General features: G+C 23.7%; 4 protein-coding genes across 4 annotated transcripts in view; all 4 read right to left on the reverse strand. All coding sequences in view use genetic code 6, as the record gives it.

Moving 5' to 3' along the window:
- The window catches only part of TTHERM_000610559 (two component regulator propeller family protein), a gene marked incomplete at both ends in the record, with an annotated part of 6,349 nt that extends 2,855 nt beyond the window's left edge, over positions 1-3,494 (reverse strand). The window contains 3 exons of the mRNA XM_012796191.1: positions 279-854; positions 1,031-2,329; positions 2,687-3,494. Of these exons, the coding sequence (XP_012651645.1) occupies positions 279-854; positions 1,031-2,329; positions 2,687-3,494 (2,683 nt within the window). The remainder of the gene's footprint in view (positions 1-278; positions 855-1,030; positions 2,330-2,686) is intronic.
- A 608-nt stretch (positions 3,495-4,102) lies between these two features.
- On the reverse strand, positions 4,103-10,524 carry TTHERM_00610560 (two component regulator propeller family protein; the record flags this gene model as incomplete). The annotated part of the gene is made up of 4 exons (XM_001010598.4): positions 4,103-5,034; positions 5,270-7,861; positions 8,036-9,334; positions 9,717-10,524. The coding sequence occupies 4 exons, from the start codon at positions 10,522-10,524 to the stop codon at positions 4,103-4,105; spliced, it is 5,631 nt and encodes a 1,876-aa protein (XP_001010598.4).
- A 359-nt stretch (positions 10,525-10,883) lies between these two features.
- On the reverse strand, positions 10,884-17,677 carry TTHERM_000610570 (two component regulator propeller family protein; the record flags this gene model as incomplete). Its single annotated transcript, XM_012796192.1, has 4 exons — positions 10,884-11,806; positions 12,300-14,888; positions 15,158-16,456; positions 16,858-17,677. 4 exons carry the CDS (start codon positions 17,675-17,677, stop codon positions 10,884-10,886), a joined length of 5,631 nt encoding a protein of 1,876 aa, XP_012651646.1.
- An 899-nt stretch (positions 17,678-18,576) lies between these two features.
- TTHERM_00611560 (hypothetical protein) overlaps positions 18,577-18,599 on the reverse strand; it is a gene marked incomplete at both ends in the record, with an annotated part of 3,742 nt that continues 3,719 nt past the window's right edge. Inside the window, one exon of the mRNA XM_001010599.3 lies at positions 18,577-18,599. This exon is cut by the window's right edge and continues 134 nt beyond it. Coding sequence (XP_001010599.3) covers positions 18,577-18,599 — 23 coding nt within the window.

Consider the following 18,599-nt stretch of genomic DNA (forward strand, 5'->3'; position numbering starts at 1 on the left):
TCAATCCCCTTCTATTTTCATCACAGTCAGTTAATCATTAAAATACATAACTAAATTTGGGTATGTTTTCTAAATAAAATTATATTAAGAGCTGTCTTAAAAAGCTAAGCTCACTGTAATGTCTTTCTAAATAGCTTAAATCATTTAATATTTTTGGCTTTAATCAAATTAAAGAGAGCTCACCACATCAAACACAAATTAATTGTAGACAATAGTTCTTTTAAAAGTTTCAGTCACATATGACTAAATGATAGCAAGCCTATTAGGATCTATATTACTTGTAGCAAATACTAAAGTTAGATCTATATATTTTTTAATGGTAGAGTCAAAAAAGTTAGTAGCACAATCCATTCCATCAATATAACCTGCTTATTTTAAGTAATTAAAAATAGATGTGCTTTCACTTTGAGTAGTTATTAATTCTGTTGTTTCAAAAATAAAAGAGTTAGCATCTAATTAAAAGCACGATTAAATCACTATAGTTAAAAAACTCTTATTTCCTTCATTAGAATCTAAGCATTCTTTAGGAATATTTAACTAGAGCAAAGCCTACAAATTGGAATTACTTTAATCTGATCTATCAACAGTCATCCAAGAAGGTAAACTTTAAAGAACTAAATTTTAATAGTAATAAATCTAGCTAATAACTTAGTTAGGCTATCTGTAAAGAACAACAAATCTAACTAGATATTGCAATCCAACTTAAAATGGTTCAATATCTGAAATAGAAGTATATTCTAATGTTGAAATAGATTACACTTATCTCTCAACATGAATTTGTACTTAGCTTTATAAATTATAAAGACGGAATTAATGCTAATTCATAGAAAATAAGAATGAGAGCCCTGTTTTATCTGAATATTTAATTATAAAAATTTATAAGAAATTAAGTCTTGAAATAAAATTTATAATAGCCAAAAAATTATTTTTTTTATAAATTAAATGTAGTTTAAAATATTATCAATCCTCATTAATTAAAGTTCCTCCCACTCAATTTATAATTTTTTATTTTACACTATAATTTTTTTACCTATGCATGTTGCGATAGAATTTTAAGATGATATGATAGATTTCATAATTACTCTTAGGTTAGATTTATCTGTTAGATCTATCAAGGTTAAAGTACCCGAGTCCATTGTAGAAATTATTCCATATCTTTCATCATTTGTAAAAGAAATAAAATTTGTCCAGCCAGAGGAAATATAACTACCAATAACTACTATTTCAGGTAACTTAGTTGAATCTAGCAAAATCATACCATTAAATCCATCCAAAAAGTAAATTATTTAATTTACTTAAGAACGCAATAATGTTTCACCGCCATTCGTCCTCCATTAATTTACCATTTTAGGATTAGCCATATCAGAGGTGTCATAAATAAAAAGTCCAACATTTCTGACAACTGCAAGCGCATGTTTCTTATCATGTGATAAAACTGCTCCACAACAAGTTCCAATAATGCCTTAATTAGTGTACATAGAAATTACCTCAAATTTAATCATATCTACCAAAACTATTCCAACATCAAAGGACATTACAGCATGCTACTCATCTTCACTGAAATTCATCTCTTCACAATAGTAGACCTAATCGTAGTGTAGTCCTTTAACATATTCAAAAGAATATTCTCCATCAGGAGATATTATAACTTTAAACTTATAGGCTATTACATTTATAGTAGATTATTATGCAGCAAAGTAAATATATTAACCATCCTTAGAGAAATAAATATTATCAACATAGAATCCTAAAGGTATTGATTCATCTGGCCCAAATACTCTCAATTAATTAGTCCTTAAAATTTATTATTATGTATCAGAAAATTAATATTTGATCTGCATGGTCGATGGAGTTGATTTTGTGTATGAATTGACTTTTATTTCAAAAATTGAAAGTCCATCTGCATCTAAGCCTCCTAAGAAGTATTTATTATTTGAAGAAATAGCGCATCTCCATTTAGAAACTGCAGTTCCTTCAATAAAAAATTGTGATTGTTAAGCATTGAATAAATTTGGAATATTGTTAAAAAGGGAAGGTTTCTATTTTTCATAAATAGCCACTGATAAAGAATTAGAATAGTAAATAAATTGATTATCAAATGTTGTGTTAGAAATCACATTTTATTTCGGAGATAATGCTATAGAAAAAGATTATCCAGTTAATTAAAGCTGCTAAAAGAATTGTGGATTCAAAGGATCTTAGATATTATATATTAATATTCCCAATGATCTCGCTCCTACATATAAGAACTGGTCATCTAAACTCAAACCTATAGAAGAAGTGTATCCTAACGTGCTTCCTAGATTAGCAGGCACCATTTTAATTAATTCTTTTCAAATAAAAATGAAAAATATTAAGAATTGGAATACTTTTTTTTAGGCAGTTTATTTATTAAAATAATGAACTTTCTTTTTCTCATTAGAGTTTTTTCAAAAATTATGTATTAGTTTAATCAGCAGCCAATGTTATTTTTATTAAAGTTAATAAATTCTTAGTAATTAATTTCATTTACTTTTAATATATTTACTAATTTAAATAGAATTAGTAGATTAAAAATATTCTTTTCCATGAATTTTTAAAAAATTATTTTATTTTTAGAATAAAAAACCTTTAAATTTATTTTTTTTTCTTAATTGAATTGATATTAATGAAGATTTTTTATTTTTTTGTTGAATTTATGCATTACAGTTGTTTTGATTTTCTACATCATCACCATCTAGAATGAGCTAACTCAAATCATATATAATAAAAATGCCATTCCATCTATCAATAGCGAAGACATAATTGTTTTTGCTTGTAACTACTAATTCTGTAAAGCTTGTGGCTGCTAGTTTAGTTAAAATCTTAGTTAAATTGACTTAGAGCTGATTATTTTGCAGAGACTTATCTATCCTGAAGACAATCAATCCTTCGAAGTCAGCAGCAATATAAAAAAATCGATCATCAGGAGGCATCGCTCCTCGATCAAAGAGAATTTAATCTTAAGAATAATCTATAATTCCAAGCTATATAAGATTTGTTATGTTCCTCGAGTCGTACCATTTTAAAACGCCTAAATAACCAACAACAAACATGATTTCTTCTTCTAAATTAAATTAAATGTCTACTATGGTCATATTTTATACATTAATTGTATTAATTATCTTAATACTAAAGTCAATTTAGTCTAATTAGAAGATGCCTACTTGCCCAACCATTCCTAGAAAGATATACTAGCCATTTTTTGATATTTAAACGCATTAAATATAGCTTTTATCAGGAGATTAATGAATATGTGTATTAAATTTATTGTCAATTATCATGATTCCAGCCTTACCTAAAGCAACAATAGCTATTCCAGTTTATTAAGATACCTTTATCCTACTTGAAGTTCCATTAATGCTATGAACATCAAAAGATTTGTATGGAATTGAATTATAAACAAATCCTACTTGCTGGTTTTATCCAAAGACATAGGTTAAAATGAATTAAATAAATATGAAATTCACTCTCATTCCAATGATAATAAAAATTGATTAAATTGTTTAAATTGTTTTTTTTAATTACTGAATACATTATTTAATTTGTAATAAATAAATAAATTATAGTTCTACCTTATGAGAATAATTAGTTAAATATTCATTTTATTATAATTTCTTAAAACAAATTTTTAAAATAATAAAATAAATTATTTTTTATTCCTAAATTTTATAAAAACTTTTAAAAAAAAGCTAATTAATCCAAGTAAATTGTAAGTAAAACTGATTTAAATATATCAAAAATTAAATTGATAAAAAAATAAAATATTAAATACAATCGTTTATTATTAAATTCAATAAATAAATTTATTTAAAAATAAAAATTTTACTATCACTAACAAGCAATCAAATATTTTTAAAATAACAAATTGCTATAATAATATAAATTAAAGTATTTAATATAAGTAAAGAAAATTATATTTTTTAAAAGAAAAATATTTTTTATAAAATTCTATGAATATAAATCGACAAGAATTACAAAAATCATAAATAAATACTTATTAATATTTATTAAGAATAATCCCAAAAAAATTCATAGATTAATTAAAATGATTATATATTTTTATTAGTATTTTTTTATTTTTTCAAATCTAATTTTAATTTGAATGTTATTTATTTATTTGTTACTCAGAATAATCATAAAGCTCCTAGTTTAATTATTATTCATATAAATATTTAGATTATAATTCGTCTCTTTCAGAATCCTTTTATTTTTTTTTATCAAATTACTCTTATGATTAAATATCTGGAATTTATGTGTTTAATTTAAAGCTTTATAAAGGAGTGTTTCGTATAATACCTAGAGCTAAAGGAAAAATAGGAGGAGATGTTAATTCTTAATAATATTCAGTCATTGATCTAATTCCTGTGTAAGCTTTTTCTTCTATTTCATCTACATTTTCTTCTTATTCGTTTTTTAATTAATTTTATGTTTAGTTTTGTTAGTTTTTAATGGAATGGAGATCAACACTATTTTATTATTTTCTGAAATGTATTTGATGTAAACTTTCTTTAGAGTTATTTATGATATTATTTCCTAGTTAAGTTAATTTCATATTTTCTTATTGACTTTATATTTGTAGTCTTGCATCATTTTCTTTAATAAAATTACTTTCTTTTATTTAATTTTCTAATAAAGGAACTTCTACTTCATCTCTAGGTCTAGAGTCTCCAACTACATTCAAATGAAATTAGTAACATACAAATCTTGTTTAGTCATAGACTCTAATTAAAAAGTTATTAACATCAGATTTTATTGGAATACCCTCCAAAATTACAACACCATTTTTAAATTCATAAGACATCCAACTAGGTAGAGAAATGTACTTAGATATTGGAAGAGTTTTATATTGTAAATTAAATAGTTTCCTTAACCATAAGCAAACACCATCTTATATTTTCTCAAATGCTTCCACTGAAACAACTTAGTTTTTCTCTAAATGAATAGATTCTCCACAACATTTTATGATTGCTTTTGAGCTAATGAAATTTAATCCAAGAGCATCAGCAAACAAAACTTTATTAAATAAATATTTTATTTTTATTATCAGATTTAATTCAAAGTTTAATAAAAAAATAGATAAAATTATTAAATTTTTAGATATGTTTTTAAAAGTATAAATTCATGTTTTAAATGTGTTTTATTTTCAATAAAAATTAAAATTTTGTTAAAAAAAGAATGTTTTATTAGTTAAAAAAATGATTTATTATTTAGATTTTTAACTTTTATAATAAAGTGTTTGTAATATTACCCTCTTTAAGCAAGTAAGGATTGATATCAATTGATTAGAGATAGCTAAGCTGATAGTTCTCAAGATCTAAGTTTTTAGGAATAATTTCAAGGTCTTTTAGTACTTTAAAAATCTCATCTTCTATTAATGTTGTCTTTGAAAAAGGTACATGAACACCATATTGATCTAAGTCATTTGTGGCTGTAATTTGAACATATTATTTATACCAGTCATTTTATAGGTAGTTACCAGTTTCTAAAGAATATTTTTTAAGAAATTAGTAAAGTTTGAGAGTTTTCTTTTCTTTTTCCAATAAGTGTCTTAAGACATTTGCTTTTAGGCATTAATAAAATCTAGAGAATTCATTTTATAAATCTAAAGCATAATCTTCTATTTTATAGTCCAATAATTCATACTAAATTATTAATTTTTATTAAATCATTTAGTTAAATAAATTGTTCATTTAGAATGTGCCATCTTCTGTCTAAATTGTATAAATATTTAATACATTGTTTTTATTCTCTGCATTTCTAAAAATGCTACTTTATGAAAATTGCTCTGTTGATTGTTTTTTCTATCTAGTGTCTTATTATTAAATACTAAATCTAGTGTCATACTTATCCTTAAACTCCTTTTTCAGCTTTGAATTTTATTTGATTTTGCTATTTTATTTACTTTATGTTTCCTTTTAAACAATCTGTGAGCCATATTAAGATTATATTGTTTCATTGATTTACTTCTTGCTTTAGCTAAATGATTCATCTTAATTTACTAAATTTTTACTTTCAAATTATCTATTTTTATTTAAAACTCTTAAAATATTACTATTATTTTATGATATTTCTGATAATTATTTCTATTAAGGTAATTTTTTTAAATCTCCTTCTACTTGGTTAAATTTTTCTAAAGTTTAAATATTTTGCTAAGAATTTATTATTTTTTCACTCTTAGCACTTTCAAGATTCAAAATCGACTTTCTTAATTTATTAGCACCTTAATTTAGTTAGTTTTAATTGAAATTTTTCCCAGATTACTTCATAAATTTCTATAAAAATAAATAAGCGATTTCATAATCTTGATCTAAAATAAGTATTTTTTTCCTGTAGATTTAATTCACATAGGCTGTTTCTGTAGAGTACATAGTTTGATTTTTAAAATAAAGATTCATAAAAGATGCTCTTTTTTTATACAAACCAAAGGCAAAAGCTAGAGGACCAAGCACTTAAATTAGTATATTCAAAACATAGCTAAAAGGCATTTTGTTTATGTTAATATAAAAATAATCATATTTTGTTGTATAACCATTAGTTACTTGTAGTCTCAGATAAATTGTTGAGAATAAGTAGCTAGAAGGAGGATTACCTACTAAACGAAGGTTGACATTATCACATTTGATAAATGAATCTGAAGATATAGGCACAAATTAACCACTTATTTTTTATTAGAATTAATAAGATAAAGGAATTTAATCTGGATCAATAAATGAAGCAATATCAAATTATATCATAAAGGATTGTTCAATTGTTAAATCTGTTCCTTACTTATCCATTTGATCTTACAGTGTTTTTTGAGTTACAATATCTGATTTGAGTTTCAGAAATTTTACTTCGCTTTCTACATTCAAATTTAAGTTTAAATTATAATTAAAATTATCACTAATTGCAACCTAAATTTCTTTTAAAGAAGTGTAAGTTTAATTACTAAATTTGCTTTTATCGAAGTAGAGAATTCCATTGCTTAAAGCTTGATTTACATAGCTCAAATCCCCTTCTATTTTCATCACAGTCAGTTAATCATTAAAATACATAACTAAATTTGGGTATGTTTTCTAAATAAAATTATATTAAGAGCTGTCTTAAAAAGCTAAACTCACAGTAATGTCTTTTTAAATAGCTTAAATCATTTAACTTTTTTGACTTTAATCAAATTAAAGAGAGCTCACAACATCAAACACAAATTAATTGTAGACAATAGTTCTTTTAAAAGTTTCAGTCACATATGACTAAATGATAGCAAGCCTATTAGGATCTATATTACTTGTAGCAAATACTAAAGACAGATCTATATATTTTTTAATGGTAGAATCAAAAAAGTTAGTAGCACAATTTATACCATCAATATAACCAGATTATTTTAAATAATTAAAAATAGATGTGCTTTCGCTTAGAGTAGTTATTAACTCTGTTGTTTCAAAAATAAAAGAGTTAACATCTAATTAAAAGCATGATTAAATCACTATAGTTAAAAAACTCTTATTCCCAGCCTGTGAATCTAAGCATTCTTTTGGAATATTTAACTGGAGCAAAGCCTACAAATTGGAAGTGCTTTAATCTGATCTATCAACAGTCATCCAAGAAGGTAAACTTTAAAGTACTAAATTTTAATAATAGTAAATCTAACTAATAACTTAGTTAGGCTATCTGTATAGAACAACAAATCTAACTAGATATTGCAATCCAACTTAAAATGGATCAATATCTGAAATCGATGTATATTCTAATGTTGAAATAGATTACACTTATCTCTCAACATGAATTTGTACTTAGCTTTATAAATTATAAAGACGGAATTAATGCTAATTCATCGAAAATAAGAATGAGAGCCCTGTTTTATCTGAATATTTAATTATAAAAATTTATAAGAAAAAAAATCTTGAAATAAAATTTATAATAAGCAAAAATTATTATTTTTATAAATTAAATGTAGTTTAAAATATTATCAATCCTCATTAATTAAAGTTACTCCTACTCAATTTTATAATTATTAAAACGCAATAATTTTTTTTACCTACACATGTCGTAATTGAATTTTAAGATTATATGGTAGATTTCATAATTACTCTTAGGTTAGATTTATCTGTTAGGTCTATCAAGGTTAAAGTACCAGAGTCCATTGTAGAAATTATTCCATATCTTTCATCATTTGTGAAAGAAATAAAATTTGTCCAGCCAGAGGAGATATAACTACCAATAACTACTATTTCAGGTAACTTAGTAGAATCTAACAAAATTATACCATTAAATCCATCCAAAAAGTAAATTATTTAATTTACTTAAGAACGCAATAATGTTTCACCCCCATTCGTCCTCCATTAATTTACCATTTTAGGATTAGCCATATCAGAAGTGTCGTAAATAAAAAGTCCAACATTTCTGACAACTGCAAGCGCATGTTTCTTATCATGCGATAAAACAGCTCCACAACAAGTTCCAATAACGCCTTAATTAGTGTACATTGAAATTACCTCAAATTTAACCATATCTACCAAAACTATTCCAACATCAAAGGACATTACAGCATGCTACTCATCTTCACTGAAATTCATCTCTTCACAATAGTAGACCTAATCGTAGTGTAGTCCTTTAACATATTCAAAAGAATACTCTCCATCAGGAGATATTATAACTTTAAACTTATATGCTATTATATTTATAGTAGATTATTATGCAGCAAAGTAAATATATTAACCATCTTTAGAGAAATAAATATTATCAATAGAAAATCCTAAAGGAATTTATTCATTAGGCCCAAATACTCTCAATTAATTAGTACTTAAAATTTATTATTATGTATCATTAAATTAATATTTGATCTGCATGGTCGATGGAGCTGATTTTGTGTAAGAATTGACATTTATTTCAAAAATTGAAAGACCATCTGCGTCTATACCTGCTAAGAAGTATTTATTATTTGAAGAAATAGCACATCTCCATTTAGAAGCTGCAGTTCCTTCTATAAAAAATTGTGATTGTTAAGAATTGAATAAATTTGGAATATTGTTAAAAAGGGAAGGTTTCTATTTTTAATAAATAGCCACTGATAAAGAATTAGAATAGTAAATAAATTGATTGTCAAATGTTGTGTTAGAAATCACATTTTATTTCGGAGATAATGCTATAGAAAAAGACTATCCAGTTAATTAAAGCTGCTAAAAGAATTGTGGATTCAAAGGATCTTAGATATTATATATTAATATTCCCAATGATCTTGCTCCTACATATAAGAACTAGTCATCTAAACTCAAACCTATAGAAGAAGTGTATCCTAACGTGCTTCCTAGATTAGCAGGCACCATTTTAATTAATTCTTTTCAAATAAAATGAAAAATATTAAGAATTGGAATATTTTTATTATTAAGCAGTTTATTTAATAAAATAATCAATTTTCTTTTTATCTTTAGATTTTATTCAAAAATTATGTATTGGTTCATATAAACACCAACCTAAGTAATTTTTATTAAAGTTAATTCATTCTTAGTAATTAATCTGATTAAATTGAATGATTATTTCATTTACTTTAATAAATTTACTAATTTAAATAGAATAAGTAGATGAAAAAACATTCTTTTCAATAAATTCTTAAAAAAATATTTTATTTTTAGATTAAAAACCATTAAATTATTATTTTTTTCTTATTTGAATTGATATTAATGAAGATTTTTAATTTTTTTGTTGAATTTATGCATTACAGTTGTTTTTATTTTCTACATCATCACCATCTATAATGAGCTAACTCAAGTCATAGATAATAAAAATGCCATTCCATCTATCAATAGTGAAGACATAATTATTTTTGCTTGTAACTACTAATTCTGTAAAGCTTGTGGCTGCTAGTTTAGTTAAAATCTTAGTTAAACTGACTTTGAGCTGATTATTTTGCAGAGACTTATCTATTCTGAAGACCAACAACCCTTCGAAATCAGCAGCAATATAAAAAAATCGATCATCAGGAGGCATCGCTCCTCGATTAAAGAGAAATTAATATTAAGAATAATCTATAATCCCAAGCTATATAGGATTTATTATATTCCTTGAGTCGTACCATTTTAAAACCCCTAAATAACCAACAACAAACATGATTTCTTCTTCTAAATTAAACTAAATGTCTATTATGGTCATATTTTCTACATTAATTGAATTAATCATCTTAATACTAAAGTCAATTTAGTCTAATTAGAAGATGCCTACTTGCCCAACCATTCCTAGAAAGATATACTAGCCATTTTTTGATATTTAAACGCATTAAATATAGCTTTTATCAGGAGATTAATGAATATGTGTGTTAAATTTATTGTCAATTATCATGATTCCAGCATTACCTAGAGCAACAATTGCTATTCCAGTTTATTAAGATACCTTTATCCTACTTGAAGTTCCATTTATGCTATGAACATCAAAAGATTTGTATGGAATTGAATTATAAACAAATCCTACTTGTTGGTTTTATCCAAAGACATAGGTAAATATGAATTAAATAAATAAGAAAATTACTCTCATCCCAATGATAATAAAATTAATTAAATTGTTTTTTTAATTGCTAAAAAAATATCTAATTTGTAATAAACAAATAAATAATTGTGCTCTACCTTATATCAGAATTATTAATTAAATATTTAATTTTAATATTATTTGCCATATTTATATTTATAAAACAATAAAATAAATTATTTTTTTGCTTAAATTTTATACAAAATTAATAAAAAAGTTAATTAATCCATCCAAGTAAATTGTAAGTAAAACAAACTGATTTAAATTTATCAAAAATTAAATTCTTTTCTAAAATTATTTCATGAAATAAATATGAAAATAATTTAACTACGAAAAAATAATATTTATTAAATTATATGTAAAGTTTTTCATTGCAAATTATTGTTTCTATTATGTTTAGAAATATGATCAATTTTTTATTTATTTAGTTATTAATCATATAAAGATTGTGATTAACCGAGTTAATCTCTTTCATAATCCTATTAATTTTATCTGTCTTGCAATATTTATTATTAAATAGATGGCATTAGGCTATCTAGTTTAAGATTATGTATAGGACTCTTTTCTACACAACTAGGTCTGTGCATGAAAATGGGAGGAGAAACTAAATCTTATTCATATTCAGTCATGGATTTTATTCCTTAATAAATGTTTTCATCTATTTCATCATAGTTATCATTGCTCTAATTATTGATTATATTTTAGTTTGGACTACTTTAAATTGATTTTGTATCTAAATTAATTTATTATTTTTTAAAGTATTTTGAATATTAGCTTTCTTTCATAATAGAGTTATTGTTGGTTTGATCATCAAATTAATTTTATTTAGTGTTTTATTATTGACTTAAAAAATTTAGCTTTACATCTGTATCTTTAATTATTTTATTTTATTTAATTTACTGATTCAAAAACTGAGTACCTATTTCACTTTTTATTTTAGATTCTCCAACTACATTCAAATGAAATTAGTAAGATACGAAGCGTGATTAGTCATAAACTCTAATTAAAAATCTATTAACATCAGATTTAGTAGGAATGCCCTCTAAAATTATTACTCCATTCTTAAATTCGTAAGACATCCAACTAGGTAGAGAAATATACTTTGAAATAGGAAGGATTTTATATTGCAGATTAAATAATTTCCTTAAGCTAAGACAAACACCATCTTCTATTTTTTCAAACGCCTCGACAGAAACAAGCTAGTTTTTCTCCAAATGAATAGATTCTCCACAACATTTTATGATATTTTTTGAACTGACAAAATCTAATCCAAGTGCATCTGCAAATAAAACTATTTTCAATTAAAATGTATAAATTAATTAATTAGTTTATCTTCTATTTTAATTTATTTATTTATTTTTGATAAAAAAGTAAAATAATAAAGCAATTTTTTTTCTTAAGTATTTTAAAATTATTCTTATAGAATAAAAAATGAATACCTTCATTATATTTTCATAATTTAAAATCATAGTAAAAATTTAGGGGAAACATAAGTATTTTAATTTATATTTACTCTCTTTATTTTTTAGTTTGATTATAATATCAATCTTCATTGATTGGATTGATTTAATTTATAAAAAATATATTTTTTGTATGAAAAATATGCACTTCATACCACATTTTTAAAATTTTTTGTGGGTATTAATTAATTAAAAATTTATATATAAAAATAAAAATAAATTAATTGAGTGCTATCTATAATTAATATTTCTTTATTTAAAAAAGGAAACTATAAAGTAAGTGAAAAAAATGTGTTAAAATAAGTAAATTATTTAAAATGTTACCTTCTTTAAGCAAATAAGGATTAATATCTATTGATTGTAGGTAACTAAGCTGATAATTTGGTATATCTAGATTTTGAGGAATAATTTCAAGGTCTTTTAGTACTTTAAAAATTTCATCTTCTATTAATGTTGTCTTAGAAAATGGAACAGGAACACCAAATTTGTCTAATTAATTAGTTGCTGTAATCTAAACATATTGTTTATACCAGTCATTTTATAGATAGTTTCCCGTTTCCAAAGAATATTTTTTTAGAAATTAGTATAGACTTAGAGTTTTCTTTTCATGATCTAATAAATACCTTAAGACATTTGCTTTTAAACAATAGTAAAATCTGGAGCCTTCATATTATAAATCTGAGGCATAATCTTCTATTTTGTAATCCAATAAATTATATTAAATTACTAGTTTTTAGTCAATCATTTAATTAAATAAATTCTCCATTTAGAATGTTCCATCTTCTATCTAAATTATATTTTTTTGTATTATGTTACTTTTGTTTTCCATATTTTTAGAAATTCCATTTTGCTAGATTTTATCTATTGACTAAATTTTCTATCTAATTTCTGATTGCTCCATATTGAAACTTCTATCATATTTATCTTTGAATATTTTTTTGAGCTTAGACTATTAATTTATTTTGTTTTTTTATTTATTAAATGCTTCCTTGTTATTATAATTAGAACTAAATTGAGAGTAAATCATTTCATTCAATTGTTTCTTAGCTGCATTTTAACTCTCTTTATCATCTACTTGCTAGCTTGTTAAATTATTATCTAAAAATTTAATTATATTTTCTTGATTTTTATTGATTTTTTAAGGAATATTTTAAGTTAAAACTTAAGAGTAAGTTACAATGTTTGAACTTCCTTCTATGCATTTAGATTTGTCTGGATTTTCAATATTTTGCTAAAAATTAATTGTTTTTTCGCTGTCAAGATTTAAAATTGACTTTTTTGTTAAGCTAAAATTTTATGCATTCTGGGTTTAGTTTTAATTTTTATTTGCTTACTTAAGAAATTTTTATAAAAATAAGTAAGCTATTTCATAATCTAGATCTAAAATGAGAATCTTTTTCCTATAAGTTTAATTCACATAAGCTGTTTCAGTTGAATACATTGTTTGATTTTTAAAGTAAAGATTCATAAAAACTGATCTTTTTTTATACAAACCAAATGCAAAAGCAATAGGACCAAGTACTTAAATTAGTATGTTTAAAACATAGCTGAAAGGCATTTTATTTATTTTTATATAAAAATTTTCATATTTCGTTGTGTAACCATTATTTACTTATAATCTTAGCTAAATAGTTTAAAATAAGTAGCTAGAGGGAGGACTACCAACTAAACGTAGATTAATGTTATCACATTTAATAAATGAATCAGAAGAGATAGGCACAAACTATCCACTTATTTGTTATTAGAACTAATATGTTAGTGGTATTTAATCAGGATCAACAAATGAAGCAATATCAAATTATATTAAAAAAGATTCTTCAATCGTTAAATCTGTTCCTTAATTATTCACTTGATCTTATAGTGTTTTTTGAATGATAATATCTGATTTGAGTTTCAAAAATTTTACTTCGCTTTCAACATTTAAATTTAAGTTTAAATTATAGTTAAAATTATCACTTATTTCAACTAAGATTTCTTGTGAAGAATTGAATGTTTTATTACTATATTTGCTTTTGTCAAAATAAAGCACTCCGTTGCTTAAAGCTTGATTGATATATTTAAAATCACCTTCTATTTTCATAACAGTAAGCTAATCATTAAAATACATAACTAAATTTGGGTAGATTTTCTAAATAAAATTATATTAAGAGTCTTCTTAAAAAGTAAAGCTTACAGTAATATCCTTCTAAATAGCTGAAATCATTTGAGATTTTTAATTCTGATTAAATTAAAGCGAACTAATAACATCAAAAACAAATTAATTATAAACACTACTTCGTTTAAATGTTTCAGTCACATATGATTAAATGTTAGCAATTCTATTAGGGTCAATATTAGTTCCTTCGAAGACTAAAGAGAGATCAATATATTATTGAGTGGTAGAGTCAAAATTGTTAGTAGTACAATTTGTTCCATCAATATAACTAGCTTATTTTAAGTAATTGAAAATTTATTTGCTTTCTTACTCAGTTGTAGTTAAGTCTGATACTTCAAAAATAAAAGAAGTATTATCAAGTTAAAAGCAAGTTTAAATTACTATTGTTAAAAAGCTCTTATTCCCTGCTTGAGAATCTAAACATTCTTTAGGAATATTTAGTTGGAGCAAAACCTGCAAATTAGAATTGCTTTAATCAGATCTATCAACAATCATCCAAGAAGGTAAATCTTAAAGCACGAGATTTTAATAATAATAAATTGATCTAATTATTTAGTTAGGCTATCTGTATAAAACAACAAATCTAACTAAGTATTATAACCCAACTTAAAATGGATCACTTTCAGAAATTGAAGTATAGCTATTTAAAGAAATAGATAGCAACTATCTTTCAACATGAATTTATACTTAGCTTTATAAATTATAAAGACGTAAGTTTTATTAATTTATCGAAAATAAATAAGAGAGTCCTGTTTAATCTAAATATTAAAAAAAAATCTTAAAAATGGTTTTACAATTATTAAATTAAAAATACTTTCAACTTTTAAAAAATAATTTCACTTTACATAAAAATTCAAAAAAATATTTTGAGATTAATTTTTAAAATTTAATAAATTATTTTTTAATTAAATTTGTTAACAAAAAGAAATTTTATTTATTAAATTCTTGATTGGTATTTTTCTTTAATGAAAAAAATATTTTTAAATCTAAATTAGACTTAAAAAAGAAATATAATCATTTAGTTTACCTATACAAGTGGTAACTGAATTTTATGATGGGATGGTTGATTTCATGATTACTCTTAAGTTAGATTTATCTGTAAGGTCAATAAGGGTTAGAGTACCTGCATCCATAGTAGAAATAATTCCATATTTTTCGTCTAATGTAAAGGAAATATAATTTGTCCAGCCTGAAGATACATAATGACCTATAACTACAATTTCTGGTAACTTTGTGGAATCTAATAAAATGAGACCATTAAAACCATCTAAAAAGTAAATTATTTAGCTTGTTTTAGAGCGAAGTAGCGTTTCACCTCCATTTGTTCTCCAATTATTTACCATTTTTGGATTTGCCATGTCAGAAGTATCATAAATAAATAAGCCAACATTTCTGACAACTGCTAATGCATGCTTTTTATCGTGTGATAAAACTGCACCGCAACAAGTTCCGATCACACCAGAGTTAGTGTACATCGAAATAACTTCGAATTTAACCATGTCAACGAGAGCTATTCCTACATCAAATGACATAACAGCATGTTATTCATCTTCACTAAAATTCATTTCTTCACAATAATAGACTTAATCATAGTGTAATCCTTTAACATATTCAAAAGAATACTCCCCATCAATAGATATATTCACCTTAAATTTGTATGCTATGACATTTAAAGTGGACTGCTATGCAGAAAAATAAATATATTGACCATCCTTAGAGAAATATATATTATCTACATAGAATCCAATAGGAATTGATTCGTTAGGTCCAAATTATCTAAATGAGTCTGTTTTTAAAATTTACTCTTGGCTATCAGAAAATTGATATTATAGTTTCATAGTTGAAGGAGAAGATTTTGTATAGGAATTAACACCAATCTGAAAAATACAAAGACTGTCAGCATCGAAAGCTCCAAGCAGATATTTATTATTTGAAGAAATAGCGCATCTCCATTTTGAAATAGCAGTTCCTTCAATAAAAAATTAAGACTATTGTGCATTGAATAAATTTGGGATATTGTTAAAAAGGGTAGGCAATTGTTTTTAGAATACAGCCACAGACAATGAATTAGAATAATAAATGAATTAATTATCAAATTTTGTATTGGCGATAACATTCTGCTTAGGAGATAAAGCCAAAGAAAAAGATTGGCCAGTTAATTAAAGCTGCTAGAAAAAGTTAGGATTTAAAGGATCTTAGATATTATATATTAGTATGCCTAAAGATCTTGCTCCTACATATAAGAACTGGTCATCTAAGCTCAAAGCTATCGAAGACGTGTATCCAATATTGTTACCTAAATTAGCAGGTACCATCTGGATTAGCTCTTTTTGAATAAAAATAAGAAATAAAATACTTATTTAAATGATAGTTTTTCCGTTTAATAAATGGTCATTCAATAATTAAATTTGTTAATAATGCGCTTCTAAAAAAGTTAGTTATAATTGAAATTTATGAATAGAAATTAAAGCCAGCTAACTTTTTATAATATTGAATTGGATTTGATTAGAAAAGAAATTCTTTGATTGTTGATTAATCAATTAATTAATTCTACTATGTTAAAATTCAATCTTAAATTGAGGGGATAAAAGCTTTTGTGCATTTTCATTTTTTTTGTTCATAATTTTTGTTTTAAAATAAAAATCTTTAAATAAAATAAAATATTTTTCAAAGCTTGCATAATTTTTATGAAGTGTTTTCAATTTTATATTGATTTAATAAATTTACATTAGTTTTTATCTTCTATATCATTTCCATCAAGAATAAGTTAGCTTAAATCATAAATAATAAAAATCCCACTCCATCTGTCAATAGCGAAGACATAATTATTTTTACTAGTCATAACAACATCTGTAAAGCTAGATACGGCTGGCTTGGTTAAGATTCTAGTTAAGTTGACTTAAAGTTGATTATTTTAGATTAATTTATCTATTTTAAAAGCAATTAATCCTTCAAAATCAGCAGCAATGTAGAAGATATGAGGATCAGGAGACATAGCTGCTCTGTTGAAAAGTAACTAGTCTTGAGAATAATCAATTGCACCTAACTCTATAATATTTGTTGAATTCCTAGCATCATACCATTTCATAACTCCTAAATAACCTACAACAAACATTATGTCTTCCTCTTAATTAAATTAAACATCAACTATAGTCATGTCTTGAACATTTATTGCATTAACCATCTTGATACTCATGTCATTTTAGTTTAATTAGAAGATCCCTAGTTTTCCAGTCATCCCTAGAAAGATAAATTGGCCGTTTTTTGATATTTAAATACATTAAATGTAGCTATTATCAGGAGATTAGTAGACATATGTATTAAATTTATTATCTATTATCATAATTCCAGCATTTCCTATTGCAACTACTGTAATTCCAGTTTATGGAGACACTTTTATTCTACCTGAAGTTCCATTTAAGCTCTAAACATCATAGGATTAGTATGGGATTGAATTGTAAACAAATCCTACTTGATTACTTTATGCAAGAACTTAGACTATATAAAATTGAATAATTTAGAAATAAACACAAAACTCTACTTTCATTTGAATATTTATTAATTTAACTAATTATTAATAATTAATAACTACTTAACTACCTATTTATTCATTTAATTAAATTCATTGAAAAAAATATAAATTTTGTAAATAAATATTATTATTATGATGATTTTATTCATTATCCATTAATTAATTTTACTAAATTATTTTAAAAAAATATTAAAACAAATTTTAAATTGTTATTTAATATTTTAAAAGCTTAAAAAAAAATCTAATTTTGAATGATAATAATCAATTTAAAACGAAGATCTATTAGATTTCATCAATTCACTATATACACTTTACATAATAACTACTTTGCAGATGAAATTTTCTACTTTATTTATAGATATATCACTAAAAAATCTTTTTAATATTTAGTAATTATTATTTAAAAATAAATTTAATCAGTACAATAAGTAGAAATCCAAAATGATTTAGATGAAAAAATTAAAAAATAAAAAATGATCAACTTCTTGGAATAAGAAAAGTTTGGAAACAAAGTACAAATCAATCAACACTGATCTTGGTAATAGATAATTTTACAAATTTACAAGAGAAAATACAAAATTTATTGTTTATTTATTTCCATATACATGATGAATTAAAATAATAAACTGAAAGTTGTAAAAGCAGAATTGATGTCAATTGAAAATAAAAAAAAATGAAAAACATTTAATGAAAATTTTTTACTATTTTTATATCAGGAATTAGGATCAAAAAAGTAAGGTTGATTTCAAGGGTGTACCCTATATAAGAATTTTGAAAGGGTTTATTAATTTTTAATTATATTGTTATTGGATATTCATTAACTTGAAAACAATAAAATAGATTTTCAATTATTTATTTATTGACTTACTAAAATATCATTTTTATAAATATTAAAATAAAAATAAATCTATATATCAATACTTTAGATTAATTTATA

The sequence above is a fragment of the Tetrahymena thermophila genome, assembly GCF_000189635.1.
Source record: "Tetrahymena thermophila SB210 genomic scaffold scf_8254754, whole genome shotgun sequence".
Taxonomy (NCBI): Eukaryota; Ciliophora; class Oligohymenophorea; order Hymenostomatida; family Tetrahymenidae; genus Tetrahymena; species Tetrahymena thermophila.